Source organism: Sander lucioperca, chromosome 9 (genome assembly GCF_008315115.2).
Source record: "Sander lucioperca isolate FBNREF2018 chromosome 9, SLUC_FBN_1.2, whole genome shotgun sequence".
Taxonomy (NCBI): Eukaryota; Metazoa; Chordata; class Actinopteri; order Perciformes; family Percidae; genus Sander; species Sander lucioperca.
In genome coordinates this window covers 8,077,407-8,093,992 of record NC_050181.1, presented here as the reverse complement: position 1 = coordinate 8,093,992, position 16,586 = coordinate 8,077,407, and the positions used below count along the sequence as shown (strand labels likewise).

Here is a 16,586-nt window from a genome sequence, read left to right as displayed (position 1 = left end):
GAAGTAACGTTACAAGTATAAAGTATGGAGAATTATACTCAAGTACAAGTAGCCTACCTCAAAATTGTACTTACAAAAACACCGATTCACAACATAGAGAGACAAACTAAGCCTACATAAAATAAAACTTTCATCACTTCGTTTCCATTTTACGATTGAATGTTACTGTTTAACATTATTTTGAAGTTAAGTGTTTTTTTAAAGATTAAATTCCCTACAGCCGTTTCCGGTGACGCCTCTCTGGCCACGCCCGCTACTTGTCACTTCCTGTAAACAAAGAAGCAGCTGTCTGTCAGATTCCTGTGCTTTCGCTCATTTTCTACACCAACTTCAGTGTTTTTCGACGATGGCTCAAGGCGGAGTGGTCCTGGACAAGGACCAGTTCAACTGCTCGATATGTCTGGACGTGCTGAGGGACCCTGTGACCATCCCCTGCGGACACAGCTACTGCTCGGAGTGTATCCAGAACTACTGGGACCAGGACGACTACCTGGGGATCTTCGTCTGCCCGCAGTGCAGGCACAACTTCAACCCGAGGCCAGTTCTCGCCAGAAACACCATGTTAGCCGACGTGGTTGAGAAATTCAAAAAGACTGGACTCCAAGATGCAACAACGACGACTGGAAGTCAAAGTTTCGCTGAGGCCGACGACGTGGAGTGCGACGTGTGCACCGGGAGGAAAAACAAAGCTGTGAAGTCTTGTCTGGTGTGTCTGGCCTCCTACTGCGACGTCCACCTCCAGCCTCACTACGAATCGGCTGCTTTCAAGAAACACAGGCTGGTGTCGGCCTCCAAAAAACTCCAAGAGACGATCTGTGGCCGACACGACAAGCTGCTGGAGGTGTACTGCCGCACCGACAAACAGTGCATCTGTTACCTGTGTCTGACAGATGAACACAAAGGCCACGACACGGTGCTGGCTGAGGCAGAGATACAACAGAAGCAGGTAGCCTAATCAATTCAATCATGGCATCTGATTGATTCAAGATAAGGCTGTTGATTTGCGACAGTACTATACATTTTTTTCATATCGACCAGGGTCTGATGTGATCTACATGGTGTAAAAGCATTGAAATTGCCCATTACTTCTCTTTTACAGATTGTATTCATGTGTTTAACCAGCTATTCTCATTGAGATTAAGGTCTCTTCTTAGGAAAAGAATGAACATAGTCAATATAAGTATCGACAAACACAGGAATCCACAACAGCACAATTTACAAACAAAATATACATCTGTTCCACATTAAAGAAAACAAGTACAAGTGGCATTTGAAATGCTTGAGTAAGCTATAATGTTTTAAAATGAAAAGAAATACAAGATGTTAATTTAAAACCATTTTTGTAATGTTTACAGTTCTCTGGTCTAATGTGCTCTGGATGGTGAAAAAAATGCAGTGAAATCACTCTTTTCTTCAGTTTTACAAGTAAAATAAAGTAGTCACAAATCTTAAAGGATTTTAAACAGGAGGATTTTAGAGTCTCAATGTTAATCTAGTCCTGGTTTGATACATTTAAGTACAGTAGTTTTTTATCTAGATCTTGTCTGATGGAGAAAAAGCTATCATATGGCTCTTTTCTATTTTCACAATGTTAGGCTGCCGTCGGCACCCTCAGGTGTGTGTTTAATAATTAATTATAGAAAGGTTCCACAGATCTGAAATGGGACTTTAAACAGCATGGACACATGAACGATATATTGAAACCAGTAGTCGTTGTATTTGGCAAAATATAACATGGTGTCATGTAACTATGAAGACCAGATCTCTTTGAAGTAAAAGTAACTTTAATTTCAAGTTTTCTCTCTATTTTTCCTCAGAGGCAGCTTAGTGACATGAAGCAGAGCTCTCAGCTGATAATTCATCAAAGGGAAAAGGGTGTCCAGGAGATCAGACAAGCCATTTTCTCTCTCACTGTAAGTGCCAACTTCCCATTTGGTCTGATATACAAATACAGTAGATCACAACATACAGTAGGTGCTAAAATAGTACTCACCTCTTTCAGATTTCTTTAAACAGTTCCTAATTGACACAATGCCTTCTATATGTTATGTCTATTATGTTTCTCCCTCCAGCGCTCTGCTCGAGCAGCAGCTGAGGAGAGCGACGCCGTCTTTACTGAACTGATTCGGTCGATCGAGCTGAAGCGTTTCGAGGTGAGAGAGCTGATTAAAGCCCAGGAAAAGAAGACAGTCAGTCAGGCCGAGCAACTGCTGGAGAAGATCCAGAAGGAGATCGCTGAGCTGAAGAAGAACGAGGCAGATCTGGACAAACTTTCCCATGCTGAGGACCATGTCCATTTCCTTCAGGTAACAATGTTTAGATTGATACCACCAGTGGTGGAAAGTAACTAAGTACATTTACATAAGTACTGTAAAGTACAAATACCTCAATATTGTACTTGCGCATTTCTGTTGTCTGCTACTTCGTACTTATACTCCACTACATTTCAGAGGGAAATATTGCACTTTGTACTTCACTACATTCATTCATGACATCTGAAGTTATTTTCCAAAATAAGATTTTAAATTCTAAACATATGATCAATTTACAAAATATTCCTTATTCAGTGCACAACAGTTGCATATTGAGTAATTTTAATTTTATATTTTCCTAACAATACTTTAGTACTTTTACTTAAGTAGGATTTTGAATGCAGAACTTTTACTTGATGATGAAGTATGTGTTGTATTACTACTTTTACTTTAGTAAAGGATCTGAATACTTCTTCCACCACTGGATACCAAACAGGCTGATTTATTCAGATTTCCGGCACAGTAACACACCTCAACCGCTCTGTCTCTGTGTTTGTCTTTCCAGAGTTTTGAGTCTTTCCATGCTCCACCTGTGCTGTCAGCGTTGCCTACAGTCACCATTGACCCCAACCTCACCTTTGGCCCCGTGATGACAGCTGTGTCAGATTTTAAAGGACTGTTGCTGGAGGTCTGCCAGGGAGGATTTGTCAGCATCTATGAGAGAGGTAGATACAAAGGGTTATATCAAGTTGTGTTTTTATTTGATACAAATTATTCTGTCAACTCTGTTTATGTGATTTTCTCTTTTTTTTTTTTTTTTTTTTTTTTTTTTCTTTTTAGTGAGAGATGTAGTGATTGTAAGTACTCCAAATCCTGCTGTACAGCTGGACACAACACAGCCCAGTGATGGTGAATCAGCTGTACAAATGGAAGCAACACTAGGTGAGAGTATACATCTTTTTGTGCTCTTTAGAATATGATTTGCATTAGTCAGTCACATAATTACAGCTTTAAATACAAGTCGTAAAATACCACAAAACTTTTGGTAGTCAGGGATGCATCGATCAACTAGTACTGGCAAAAAAATAGGCGGCCGCCTTAACAACAGCCGCCTTAACTAAGTCTTCAAAAAAAAAAAAAGTTGCATCAACACAGTCTGTAGGAAACAAGGTGAGTTGTCAAGATACCACCAATCACAACGGAAAGAGCATTTTCTGGCGGTGAGTGTAACTGTCATTTATTCACATTTAAAGGGATAAATCGCCATTTCACCATCGCGTGCGTCGTTTTTTGTGGGAGTTTGTCAACAAATGTGTGGCAGCTGGGGCATGCCCGGGCAGAGACGGGGTGAGTGGACTTACCAGAGCGTTGGCATATGGCAGACAGAGAGCATTTATATATGTTTCTCTGTCCTGTTCTTCACATCAGTGAGGCTTTCTTCTCTTGTTTCAACAAAGTGAATACATGACCAAGTGACTGGAACTATCCATCACCTCTCGTGTTTGAATTCCCAACGTCCCGGCTGCTGTTGCCTGGTCTTTGAGACATACAGCTGTTGTCGGGTTTTTTTAATCACTACATGCGGTTCACGACACACGGTTAGTTAGCGTAGTTGACACTACACACAGTGAAATTAGCGTCCTGTTTTTATTTCACGCATACTATCTGCTTTGAGTGGGTGAAGCTATGGGCTGAGCTCTGTTATCTCAGAGCTGTTTGTTTTGGAGAAGAGTTGTCAGGCGAAGTGGAAGAGAGCGTGTCACAGAGGATAATGGGAGCCATGCCAGTAAAACTGTTATAGCACCTTTTTTTTTTTTTAAATAGTTTAATGAGCTTAAAATTGGCAACCCTACCACCTTAACTAACACATTTTCTGCGGGAAACCCTGGAACGTCAATACATTCATGCACTTGGTAAATAAATATCATCCGTGCTTCTTTACATCGATAGTTTCCATTTAGTCTGTGATATTTAAAATTTCTTAAATTTGACTTGTTGTTCCCTGCAGAAACCCTGTTTGTGCATCCCATCCTAACCACATTATCATGCGCACAAACACCTTACTCAACATGTTTGTTTATAGTGGAGTTTGCTGAATCTGCTCAAGTGGAAGGATGACAGTGCTGCAGACTCTGACAGTTTGGACAGCTAAGACTGTGCAGTCACAGTGTTTGTTCTCTTTGTGCTTGCAGTGATCCCTCCACCTGGCCTAGACCAAAGTCCTGTGAACCCTCTCAACCCTTTCCTCCCTCCTGGATCTGCTGTGCCCACCTTCGCCTTCTCACCATTTGGTAAATAGACTACTAAATAGAATACTGTATTATCAAAAAAGAAATGTACAGTATATCAGCATTAAACAGCTTGCAGAGCCTATTTTACACAAGAAAACCAAATGTAAAACATATCACAAATGTTGTCATTTTAGTGGCAGACAGAAAGAGAGAGACACATTCAGTATAATATATAACATAAATCCTGCAGTGGTGGAAGTATTGAGATCTTTGGCTGAAATTAAAGTAACAATACCACAACATAAACCACACACAAAGGTCCTGCATTTATAATTTTACCTAAATAGAAGTGCACTTAATATTTAAAATATTAGAGTGTTATTATATTACTGGACTATAATTACTGATTACGAAGAAAGCAACATTTTAATATTATTGCTGGTTGAGGTGGAGGTAATTTTAGCTAGTTTACAGTATAGAGTATACTATTGGGTAGTTTAATCTATAACAATCCATCATATTGTATAAGTCGATCATATGTATGTAAAATATATAGCTTGCAACTATGGCTATCAGAAAAATGAAAATAAGTACAGTACTTGAGTCAATGTACTTAGTTACAATCCAACTATAGTTGCCTGTAGATGACAGCTTTTTGTAGAAGTCACCTTTTAAAGTCACATTTACCTTTTTTAGACTTTTAGTCTGGCTCTAGGAAGACCGCCTGAAGATCTCAGGCGGGTGTGTGTTTAATGAATCAAAACATCTGAGTTGAGTGTACTGTACATGGATATGTGACTTTACAGAAACATCTGCAGATTGAGTGATTGCATCTGTCTGACCTTGTCAAAACAGCTGTAACTCAGCTGCCTCCTCTGTGCTTTTTTCTGTGTACCTTGTGTGTCACTTTTTTCATTGTTGATTGTACATTCTTGATCACTTTGATCCATGCATATTGGGATTTTGTGTCAAATTATGAAGATGTGCATAGATTTATTATGACACAGCAGGTGACTAACAGGTAAGTTGTAGATATTTAAATATTTGAAAATAAAATATATTTGAAATAAGTGGTAAAGGAAACCTTGTACTGTAGATTTTTTTCATCTGAGGTAATTTAGTGTTTGTTTTTTTAAATGCAATTTTACATTGACACCTTAAGTGTATGTGGTTTTATTTGTAATACTATAATTACTGAAATTAAAATTATTTCATTGCATTGCATCTTACTGGATAAATGGTTCTGTATGCTCGGTCGTTACTACCCACTACAGATCATGTCCAGGAATATATTATATATTTGTAAGCTCTTTCTCTAACATATCCTTCTTGTCCTAACGTTTTTGTCACCTCAGGGTGCTGTAGACTAATAATTCCTGTTCTGTCTGCTCAGGCTCTAAACTCTCCTCAGGATCCAGACAGAGGAACCTTCAGCGCCGCGCTCACCCCAGGAGGAAATAGACTTGTAGTGGACATCAAAATCAACATTTAACATGCACCCACACGGGCAGAATGTCATCATACCTCAGTGCTCTTCTCTCACAAATCTGTACCGACACTTGTAAATTGTACATTTAATAATTAATTTTTTAGTATTATTTAATTGCTGTGTTTTGACCCATCAGCTATACTTGCATCTTGCATTATACTGCAGGTGGGAAAAGAGAAAAGCAAAGTATTTAGTGCCACATTAGATCACATTGACAATGCATTTACTTGAGTAATAAGCAGCCTAAAACGTGATTGACTCAACACATCTTATTTCAGTATTTGAAAGGAAATGTCATTGACATTTAGTGAAGTTTAAGTTCATTTTAACAATGTAATGCTTTTGTAAAGATTTTTCATTTTTTAACCAAAACAACATAACTTTACGTTTGCTTTACAGACACGTGTAATTATATATTGTGATTTGTGACATGCTGACATTAAAAAAAGCAAACACACTTGTAAAACTAGTCTTTCTCAAGTTTATTTGCATGGAGTATGGTTTACATTTCATTGTACAAATACGGGCACAAGGTGTCTGATGTAAAAGTGGAATAGCAGGTTGACTGCGCACACAAACACACTGCAGTGCTTTTGTGTAAAAGGCTATGTGTCATATAACATCCATAGGTCAGTGCATGTAATATGAACTCCCCGTATACATTGGAGAGGCGCTTCAATAGAAGTTTGCTTTATGCACAGTTTGCTTTATCTGGGACAGGCTATTTGCTGGTTTTGGTGGGTCTTTGGTGTTTTTTGCCCCCAACGTCTCCTCCCAGGTAGCGCGGCAATGGTCATGTTTAGGGTTAAGGTTAGGATTAGCTGCCGGAAGGCGCCGTTGGAGGCAAAAAAACACCATCGAGCGTTTTGGCGGCTGTGATTGGAGGCTTCAGGGTGCAGCAGGTGAAACCTGAGAAGCTGTAATCAGCACACCTGTTCGCTACGCCCATCTTTGTCCCTTCCAGTTTCCGTTCGGAGTGCAGGAAATGGCTGCAGCAACTATTTCTATTGAACAAGACCAGTTTTGTTGTTCAGTGTGCCTGGAGGTGTTAAGAGACCCGGTGACGATCCCCTGTGGACACAGCTACTGCTTGGACTGCATTGAAGATTACTGGACAAGGGTCAAGCAGAAAGGCCAGTACAGCTGCCCACAGTGCAGGCAGGTGTTTAATCCCAGGCCTCTGCTGAGTAGAAACACAGTTCTGGGCGAAGTGGTGGAAAAGTTTCAGAGATCTGGATTTCAAGACGCAGCTCAACACTTGGCCAAACCCGAGGAAGTGAAATGCAGTGTTTGCACATTGAGAAAAAGCAAAGCTGTAAAATCCTGCCTTGTGTGCTCCGAGTCTTATTGTGCTGTTCACTTGAGAGTCCACGAAGAACGCTTTCATGGGAAGGTCCATAAATTGATCCCAACTGTAGATCAGCTGAGGGAGAAGCTGTGCCCACATCATGATAAATCACTGAGGCTGTACTGTCGCACTGACCAGCAGTGTGTGTGTTCCCAGTGTGTCAAAGAGAGACACAAGGGCCATGATGCAGTCTCAGTGGTGGATGAGAGAGCAACACAACAGGTGAGTTAGACAGGATTTATCTGAAAGTATGTATTTGATGTTTAAAAAGTACTTCTCAGCCTGTGATAACACTAATGATTTCGGTGGTTCTGGAAGAGCTTTATCAAGTCGAAAATAACCCTGATTACAATACTATGACATCATCAGGGTTATTTTAGCTGGGGCCTGTGCGGTGTTATGTGGGATTGACAGTGTTGACAGATATTTTACTTAAGTAATATTAGAAATATATTTAATTTAATTTTAATGAATACATTTGTCTAATAAATCTGTTACAAGTAAAAGTACCAAAGTATTAGCATTACAATTTCCTAAAGTACCAAAAGTACTCCTTATACAGAATGACCCCTTTCAGAATAAAATATTATAATTATTGTGTAAACATCCCTTTTAATGTTGCTGCTGGTAGAAGTGGAGCCATTTCTTTAAATATAAATACTGCTGGGTAGCTTGTAAATCCCCCCCTGGGATCAATAAAGTGTTAGCTTAACTGATAATAATACATCATCATAATATGTATACTTTGTATTATTAATTTGAATCTGTAAAGTAAGTAGCAACTTAAGTTATCAAATAAATGTGGTGGAGTAAAAACTCCACCACATTTATGTGGTGAAATTTCAACTACACTACTGTGTAGTTGAAATTTAAAGTAGCAGACAATCGAAATACTCAAGTGTAGTGTAAGTATCTCAAAATTGTACTTTACAACAATGTTTTATTAATGTTCCCATAAAGCTCTGGGAGATGTAAACCGGAAGTATTAGTTGCATTAAGTTAGCTGTGGGCTATAAAAAATGTTAGCCTTGAATTTTTTTCCTCCATTTTGGCAAATTAGCACCATTAACAGTATGCCGAATTAGCTTTTAGCAGTTTCAATTTGCAATGTACCCATTGATGTAAAGACAACTATCACTGGATTAATGCGATACTGAAGAAAACATAAAAACGTGATCATTCTCAGGCAAGTTCTGGAGTTATAAGGAGCGACATTTGTTCTATGATTTCATGGACGTTTATTCGTGATGGCCACTGGACATAATGATATCCCCGGAAAGATAAGCACCTACTGAATCTAAACATATATATATATTTTTTTTTTTATCATGTCTGTGTGTTCAGATTTGACTGAGTAATGAATCCGTGACCGAAATCACCATTTGATTATTTCCAAAATGCTTTTAAAACTTGCTGCATATAAAAGACAGTAGTAGGGCGACTAATTGTGATTCTGTCTGCGGTTAAGAAACATTGAGATACCTTTTTATGAATATGTCTTTTATAGCCTGGTGTAACGGCTTCAACATTTCAAATATTAAATGGGGGTATGAAATGTGCCTAGCTGGTCCTGCAGCCATATCTTGTGCTCTGATGTTACTGTGTTAAAAGTTTCGGTTGATAGACCAAAGGTCTTCCATGCAACCCAACCCTTTGATTGTAAAATCAAAACTTTCCATCTTGAAAGTCAGCCGTGGAAAGAAAATATTCGACTGAGCAGCCTGAGGGTCTGCGCTGTGTGATACTCTTATGTATTCTCTCAGAAAAAACTCCAAGAAGCCTCTTTGAAGTCTGTGCAGAAATTGAAGGACAAGGAGAAGGAACTTAGATATGTTGTCAGATACATTAAGGTGAGTGCATTTTCAATACAGGAGCTTTAAATATGCTGTTGACATACTGCTTACACTAAAAAGTGAAAACGTTTATCCTCCACAGCACTCCACAGAAGCAGCAGTGGAGGAAAGCGAGAGGGTTTTCTCCAAGTTGATCCGCTCCATAGAGAAACAAAGCAGTGAGGTGAAGGAGGTGATGAGAGTCCAGGAGAGAGCAGCTGTCAGTCAGGCCGAGGAGCTGCTGGAGATGATCCAGAGGGACATAACCGAGCTCAGGAGGACCGGTGCTGAGCTGGATAAGATTTCTGGCACTGAGGACCACACCCACTTTCTTCAGGTATGGAACAAAACAAAACTCGGCCAGTGATGCGAGCAAAGGTCTGTCCAACCACAGCGATGGCAAGTACATTTACTCTGTAAGTACTGTACTTAAGTACAATTTTGAGGTAGGCCTACTTGTACCTTACCTGAGTATTTCCATTTTTGTACTCTTTATACCTCTATTCCACTGCAATTCAGAGGTAAATACTGTACTTTTTACTCCACTACATTTATTTTAGAAATTAAATTACTGGTTACTTTTAAGATTCAAATGAATGATACAAAATATCATCAACAAATAAATTATGATACTATTACTGTATAATTTGACTTTATCGATCCCCAGGAAAATTCACAAGTTACCCAGCTGTATATTGAGTACTGTGTATATAAACTCAGCAAAAAAAGTCAAAAAACTTTAGAGCTCTTCATTGTAGAGGGTTTAAACAATGTTTTCCATGCTTGTTCAATGAACCATGAACAATTAATGAACATGCACCTGTTGAACGTCGAAAAGACAATAACAACTTAAGGGCGGTAGGCAATTAAGGTCACATGAGAGAAAATTAGGAGGGTAAAGAGACCTTTCTACTGATTCTGAAAAACATCAAAAGAAAGATGCCCAGGGTCCCTGCTAATCTGCGTGAACGTGCCTTAGGCATGGTGCAAGGAGGCATGAGGACAGCAGATGTGGCCAGGGCAATATATTGCAATGTCCCTACTGTGAGACGCCTAAGACAGCGCTACAGGGAGACAGGAAGCACAGCTGATCGTCCTCGCAGTGGCAGACCACGTGTAACAACACCTGCATAGGATCGGTACATCCAAATATCACACCTGCGGGACAGGTACAGGATGGTAACAACAACTGCAAGAAGTTGCCAGTCTGGTGCAGTCCATGAGGAGGAAATGCACTGCAGTACTTAATGCAGCTGGTAGCCACACCAGATACTGAGGGCTACTTTTGATTTTGACCCGCCCCCCTCCTCCATTCCATTTCTGTTAGTCACATGTCTATGAAAATTGTTCAGTTTATGTCTTAGTTGTTACATTTTTTAGATTTTTTTTTTTTTTGGGACTTTTCCCTTTTTATTATGTAGTGACAGTGGATAGACATGAAAGGGGGAGAGAGATGGGGGATGACACGCAGCAAAGGGCAGCAGGTCTGATTTGAACCCACGCCGTTGCAGGACTCGGCCAACACGGGGCGAACGCTCTTACTGGGTTGTTACATTTTTTTAATGTTCATACAAATATTTGCATATGTTAAGTTTGCTTAAAATATAAAAGCAGTTGAAAGTGACAGGACGTTTCTTTTTTTGCTGTGTGTGTGTGTGTGTGTGTGTGTGTGTGTGTGTGTGTGTGTGTGTGTGTGTGTGTGTGTGTGTGTGTGTGTGTGTGTGTGTGTGTGTGTGTGTGTGTGTGTGTGTGTGTGTGTATAAAAATTTTCAAATTAGCCCTTACCTTTACCATCTGCAACATTAAAGTGATGTACAAATTAATGCATCAAAAATTATAATCAAATTTTATTATATACATTCATTTGAACTTGACCATTCTGCATAGTGAGTAATTTTACTTTTGGTACTTAAAATATATTTAGTATTTCCGAATGGTGGTATTGCCACTTTTACTTAGGTAAACTTACTAAGGTATAAGTACATCTTTCACCACTGCCTTAATATGCAAAATATTTCAAATAAACATTTAGAGACCCAGAGGATCTTGCATGCGTTTATCTCCTCAAGCCTTGATTATCGCAAAAGCCTCTTCACGTAACTACATACTGTTTACACTGTATATCAGGCTTTACTAGGACTAAGACGCATGTACTAGGGCTGCCACCTCTTAGTCGATTAGTCGACTAATCGGTCGTTTTGGTCTTAGTCGACTAAGATTTCTTTAGTTGATGAGTCATGTTTTATGCTTATTCATGCTTAATTACTCATTTCCAAGAAACTTATGAGCACATTTCTGGTAAACACAAGATTTAAAGTGGTGCTTTTGCAGGATTAATTATGGAGAAACTCAGCTTTACAGATGGTTCATTAACTACATTTATATTGTGCTTTTCTAGTCTTAATCACCTCTCAAAGAGCACAGCTCTGTCGATTACATCAACTAATCGATTAATCGACAAAATCATATAAGTGTTAGTCGACTAAGAATTTCTTTAGTCGAGGACAGCCCTAGCATGTACACTGTATATCAGGCTTTACTAGGACTAAGACGCATGACCACAATACACCTGTTTTTAACCTTTTCACACTGACTCCCACTATGTTTTAGGATTTATTTTTTTATTTCCTTTCAGGCTCCTTGCTGTATTTCTGTATTTATCTAAAATCTAAGAATCACACTTAAGAATGCTCATCATTAGAGTCAATTTATGAGTACTTCGCTGAATATGATCAATAAGATACATTTATCATTTTTTAGGTGACTTACTTACAGTGAAGTGTTAAGAAATCTCTTAAGTGATCACATGATGAAACGCACATGTATGTTTAGAGCAGGAATAGCCAATCGGAGACAAGGATTTAATTACCACCAATTTTTCTTTAAAAAAAAAAAAAAAGAAATCCTCACATTTACTCTGATTCAGTTATTCTGCAAAAATGTGTGATTTTTAAAGTTAATTATGTTTTCGGTTAAATCTTGTTAACAGGTCAAACTAACAACAATCAGAATTGTTGTAATATATTTATAAATCGGGAATATTAATTAAAATTCAAATACAATAACAATAATTTATTTGACAAAGTTATGTAGTTCCTCAGAAAACATTTAAAATAATCGATTATATTATTATCAAGGTGTAACATTATCAAATACCTTATCCCAAATGTCAGTCCCTCTGGAGCATTATTATAGTCCACTTAATTTACCTATTTTAAGCTTTTACATTTTCATTTATTTGTTTTTAATTCTATTGACTTGTGTGAAGCACTCTGTAAAACTTGCAGTGTGAACTTGGTGAACATGACTCACAAAGTGATTCATGTTTTGTCAGGGTTTTTGCGTTATCATTCAAATACTGTCCTCTAATTTGGTTGTGTTGCATGTCACCACAGAAGTGCAAGTCTCTTCATTTCACTACGAAGACTGTGGAGATGCCCAGCGCTGATGCACTTCAATATATGATGTATAAAACCATGAGAGGAGCCCTAGCTGATCTCAAAGACAGTCTGGACGAAACACTTGAAAGAGAATTCAACAGGATCTCTGATAAAGGTATGACGTCTCTTTTACACCTGATTACCACAAACATGATTATTTTGTGAACAGTAAATACTGACTGTTTGTTTGCATTTCTAGTCATTTCACTGAAGGAGACCAGCAATCAAAGTACCTCTGAAAAGACTAAAGGTATGGAAGTTTCGTTAGTGGTTAAGCCCCTTCCCAGAAGAGCAATTTTCCAATCACATTTTAGCAGGATTGGATTATTTTAGCACAATATCATGTATGTAGATGTCAAGTGCACATTTAGGATTCTGTTAACAGAATTCATGTTTTAAAATAAAAATTGGTTCACTACAGTTGATATAATCTCCCAGCTAAAGTGGACATTTTTAACTGCATATGTGCCGTGCCTGAAAGAAAAATAGCAACAGTAAAGAAGGGGGTAACTGAAGTTTAGTGTCTGTCAATAAATGAGTTGTGAAGTTGGAGGGTCGCTTGTTCCAGAAGTGTTTTCCCCCATTCTGTATTCCCATTTCAGTTTTGTCTTTAAACGATATCTTCAACGTTACTTAACATAGAAACACTGGACTCTCCCAGACGATGTAACAACCCTGTAAGATTATGTTATGGCCACCAATTACAATTATTATTATTATATACTTTGTTTCTGAGAAATCATGTTTTGGCTGTAATTTTGGCAAAGATGGGTGTAAAAACTACAATACCTATGAACCTTGGCCACTGTTGTCATGGTTGAAAAGGCCAGTCAGAAGTGCTAATCGGAGTGGAAGCAAATTTTTAATTTTTTTATTTAATTTAATTTATACTCTTTATTGATCCCCAATGGGGAAATTTACGTTTATGACTTTATGACACGTTCATGACAGTGTCATGTCACTCTTATGTAGCTACCTTCAAGTAAAGTGTATCCAACTCTATTTTGTTTAATATATGTTATCTCCTGCATCTAACAGTAAAAGACACTGAGGTACCATGCAACCTAGAACCGAAGACAAGAGCTGATTTTCTACAATGTGAGTACAATTATTTGATAAATCCTAACGAACATCCATCTTTATGAAATCCACTAACTAGTAGTTGGAGTCTGACAATGTGCATCTATTGTGTCCAGATTACAACGATATAACCCTGGACTTGAACACAGCCAACCCTTATCTAAGCTTCTCTGATGGTCAAAGAGGGGTGACCACACGTTCGGAGCCACAGCCATACCCGGACCATCCGCATCGCTTCACCAGCTGGGCCCAGGTGCTGTGCAGAGCTGGGATGGCTGGACGCTGCTACTGGGAGGTAGAGTGGGCTGGTAACGGAGGGGTTTCCATCGGCGTCTGCTACAAAAACATGGGCAGGAGTGGAGCAGGGAGTGACTGTAAGCTTGGACACAACTCCAAATCCTGGAGCCTGGACTGCTCTTACTCAGTCTGTTCATTTCAGCACAATAAGGAGGGTTTGATCATCGCTGCTCCGTGCTGCAGCAGGATAGGAGTGTATCTGGATTTCAGGGGTGGGACTTTGTCTTTCTATAATGTTTCTGATACAATGGTTTTACTCCATAAAGTCAAGACTACATTCACCCAGCCTGTATACCCAGGATTTTGGGTGGGTTTAAGCTCTACTTTGAGGCTGTGCTCTCTTTAAATGAAATGACTGCACTCCATCAACAGTTTTCAAGTAACTTTGTAAATATGGGATTCAAAATATTAATGTTGACTGAGAATAATAATGAAACTGAGACAGAGGTTTGTGTTTAAAAATTCTGTTTTAATAACCGTGCAACTTGGGAACAGCAGCAACACTTTGGTGGGGCAGGTAACAAGCTGGTGGAGCTTGGATCTTACTGAAGGCAGCAACATCCACACCCTGGATCTGCAAAGGAAGACGTTGTCATAAACTCAAAGATGTATATTTGTTTGAGCACATTTATGTAATAATATAATGATAAATACATTTTGTAAATAAATAAACAATTTGTTCATTCTGTCTCTTGTGCACTGTTTTACAGGGGTTATGTGCAATGACTCTCGGCCAAGAAATAGTCAGACATAACTACTAGTGCTGGCGGTCGACTGAGTTTTTGGTACATGAACACCTCTATTTTATCTGGAAGGAGATATGTTATTAAAGGTTTGGTTCACCCAAACTAATAAAATGCTTACCTTTTAATGGTATTTAACAATGCAGATAATTGAGTGAATGCTTATTTAGCAGCAGTCACAGTATTTTTATGATTCTTCCGTACGAGTTTTGATTTTCGCCTACTACTTCTGCATACTTTCAGCTACAAAGAACATTCAAATATCAAAATGTTCAGCTCTTTAAGGACAGCTGTCCCTTTTCATAACGTTTTCTTTTTTACTTACACTTACTGTGACTTTTTTATCACTTTTTTCAACATGCTGTACCATGACTATCACTTTTTTCGACAGACTATATTATGACTTTTTAATCACTTTTTTCGACACACTATACTGTAACTTTTTACCATGACTTTTTTCGATATACTATACTATGAATTTTAACATTCCATACTATGACTTTTTTATCACTTTTTTTCAACATGCTATACTATGACTATTACTTTTTGATATACTATACCATGACTTCATCACTTTTTGGGTGGTTGAGGGTTCTGTTCTTTGACATAGTATACTATGACTTTTTCTATGAATTTCCATTCTTTGACAGTATACTATGACTTTTTTTATAGTTTGTATATGTTTTTTTGACGTACTATACTATCACCTTTTTATCACTTTTTTTCGACATACTGACGTTTTTGAGACTTTTTCCGACGTACTATACCATGACTTTTTTCTGACATACTATACCATGACTTTTTTCTGACATACTATACTGTGACTTTTTTATGACTTTTTTTTCGACATACTATACTATGAATTTTTTTTTTTACTTTTTTTTGACATACTATACTATGACGTTGTATGACTCTTTTGTACATTTTAAACCATAACTTTTTGTTTTTTGATTAATGTAAACGATAAATACAACTCCGGACAAGCAGATTTGTGCTTTACATATAGCTCAATGAGATAAGCTGCTTGAGATGAAAGCAAAAAAGAAGATAATTTGAAGTTGGGTGTTCAATTCTCAGACACACTGATTTTTTTGAGATAATATATTATGACTTTTTTGTGATTTTTTAATATGACGTTTTTAAGACTTTTTTTTTCGCATTCTATACTATGACTTTTTTCGACATACTATAGTATGACTTTTTCATGATTTCTTTCGACATTTTATACTATGACTTTTTTGTACATACTAAACTATAACTTTTTGTTTTTCAAGTGATGTAAACGATAAATACACATCCGAGTCAGCACACTTGGGCTTCACTTATAGCTCAGTGAGATAAGCTGATGGAAATAAAAATAAGATTGGAGGTTGAGGGTTCAACTCTCAGATATACTATGTCTTTTTTGACTTTCTGTATTATGACTGTTTTTGACATACTATACTGTGACTTTTTCTCCCGACATACTATACTATGACTTTTTTATGACTTTTTTTCAACATACTATTATCTGACTTTTTTATGACTGTTTTCAACATACCATACAATGACTTTTTTTCGACATACTATACCATGACTTTTTATGACTTTTTTGACATACTATACTATGACTTTTTTTCAAAATACTACACTATGACTTTTTATGACTTTTTTTCGACACACTATGCCATGACTTTTTTATGACATACTATACTATGACTTTTTTTATGACTGTTTACGACATACTATACTGTGATTTGTTTATGACATACTATACTGTGACTTTTTTTCTGACATTACCTACTATAGTATGACTTTTTTATGAATTTTTTTCAACATACTATGAATTTTTATGACTTTTTATGACATACTCTACTATGACTTTTTGTCTTCAG

At 37.7% G+C, this 16,586-nt stretch overlaps 3 protein-coding genes and 1 long non-coding RNA gene across 4 annotated transcripts in view; all 4 read left to right on the top strand.

Annotated features, from left to right (window-relative positions):
* LOC116046212 (protein THEM6-like) overlaps positions 1-16,586 on the top strand; it is a 217,139-nt gene that overhangs the window by 44,480 nt on the left and 156,073 nt on the right. The gene's annotated exons all lie outside the window — the stretch shown is intronic.
* On the top strand, positions 242-6,441 carry ftr67 (finTRIM family, member 67). The gene is made up of 7 exons (XM_031294514.2): positions 242-946; positions 1,818-1,913; positions 2,073-2,306; positions 2,818-2,977; positions 3,093-3,194; positions 4,445-4,543; positions 5,877-6,441. Exons 1-7 carry the CDS (start codon positions 347-349, stop codon positions 5,942-5,944), a joined length of 1,359 nt encoding a protein of 452 aa, XP_031150374.1. The 5' UTR covers positions 242-346; the 3' UTR covers positions 5,945-6,441.
* On the top strand, positions 4,563-5,553 carry LOC118495839. Its single transcript, XR_004898283.1, has 2 exons — positions 4,563-4,924; positions 5,308-5,553. It is a non-coding gene; the product is annotated as an uncharacterized LOC118495839 (long non-coding RNA).
* LOC116046215 (E3 ubiquitin/ISG15 ligase TRIM25-like) lies at positions 6,958-14,315 on the top strand. The gene is made up of 7 exons (XM_031294481.2): positions 6,958-7,542; positions 9,084-9,170; positions 9,256-9,489; positions 12,548-12,707; positions 12,792-12,842; positions 13,631-13,690; positions 13,789-14,315. Exons 1-7 carry the CDS (start codon positions 6,958-6,960, stop codon positions 14,313-14,315), a joined length of 1,704 nt encoding a protein of 567 aa, XP_031150341.1.

Coding starts and splice junctions, on each gene's coding strand:
- LOC116046215 (XM_031294481.2), top strand. CDS start 6,958: ATGGCTGCAGCAACTATTTCTATTGAACAAGACCAGTTTTGTTGTTCA. Junction 7,543..9,083: donor ATGAGAGAGCAACACAACAG/GTGAGTTAGACA, acceptor GTATTCTCTCAG/AAAAAACTCCAAGAAGCCTC. Junction 9,171..9,255: donor ATGTTGTCAGATACATTAAG/GTGAGTGCATTT, acceptor TATCCTCCACAG/CACTCCACAGAAGCAGCAGT.
- ftr67 (XM_031294514.2), top strand. CDS start 347: ATGGCTCAAGGCGGAGTGGTCCTGGACAAGGACCAGTTCAACTGCTCG. Junction 947..1,817: donor CAGAGATACAACAGAAGCAG/GTAGCCTAATCA, acceptor ATTTTTCCTCAG/AGGCAGCTTAGTGACATGAA. Junction 3,195..4,444: donor ACAAATGGAAGCAACACTAG/GTGAGAGTATAC, acceptor TTGTGCTTGCAG/TGATCCCTCCACCTGGCCTA.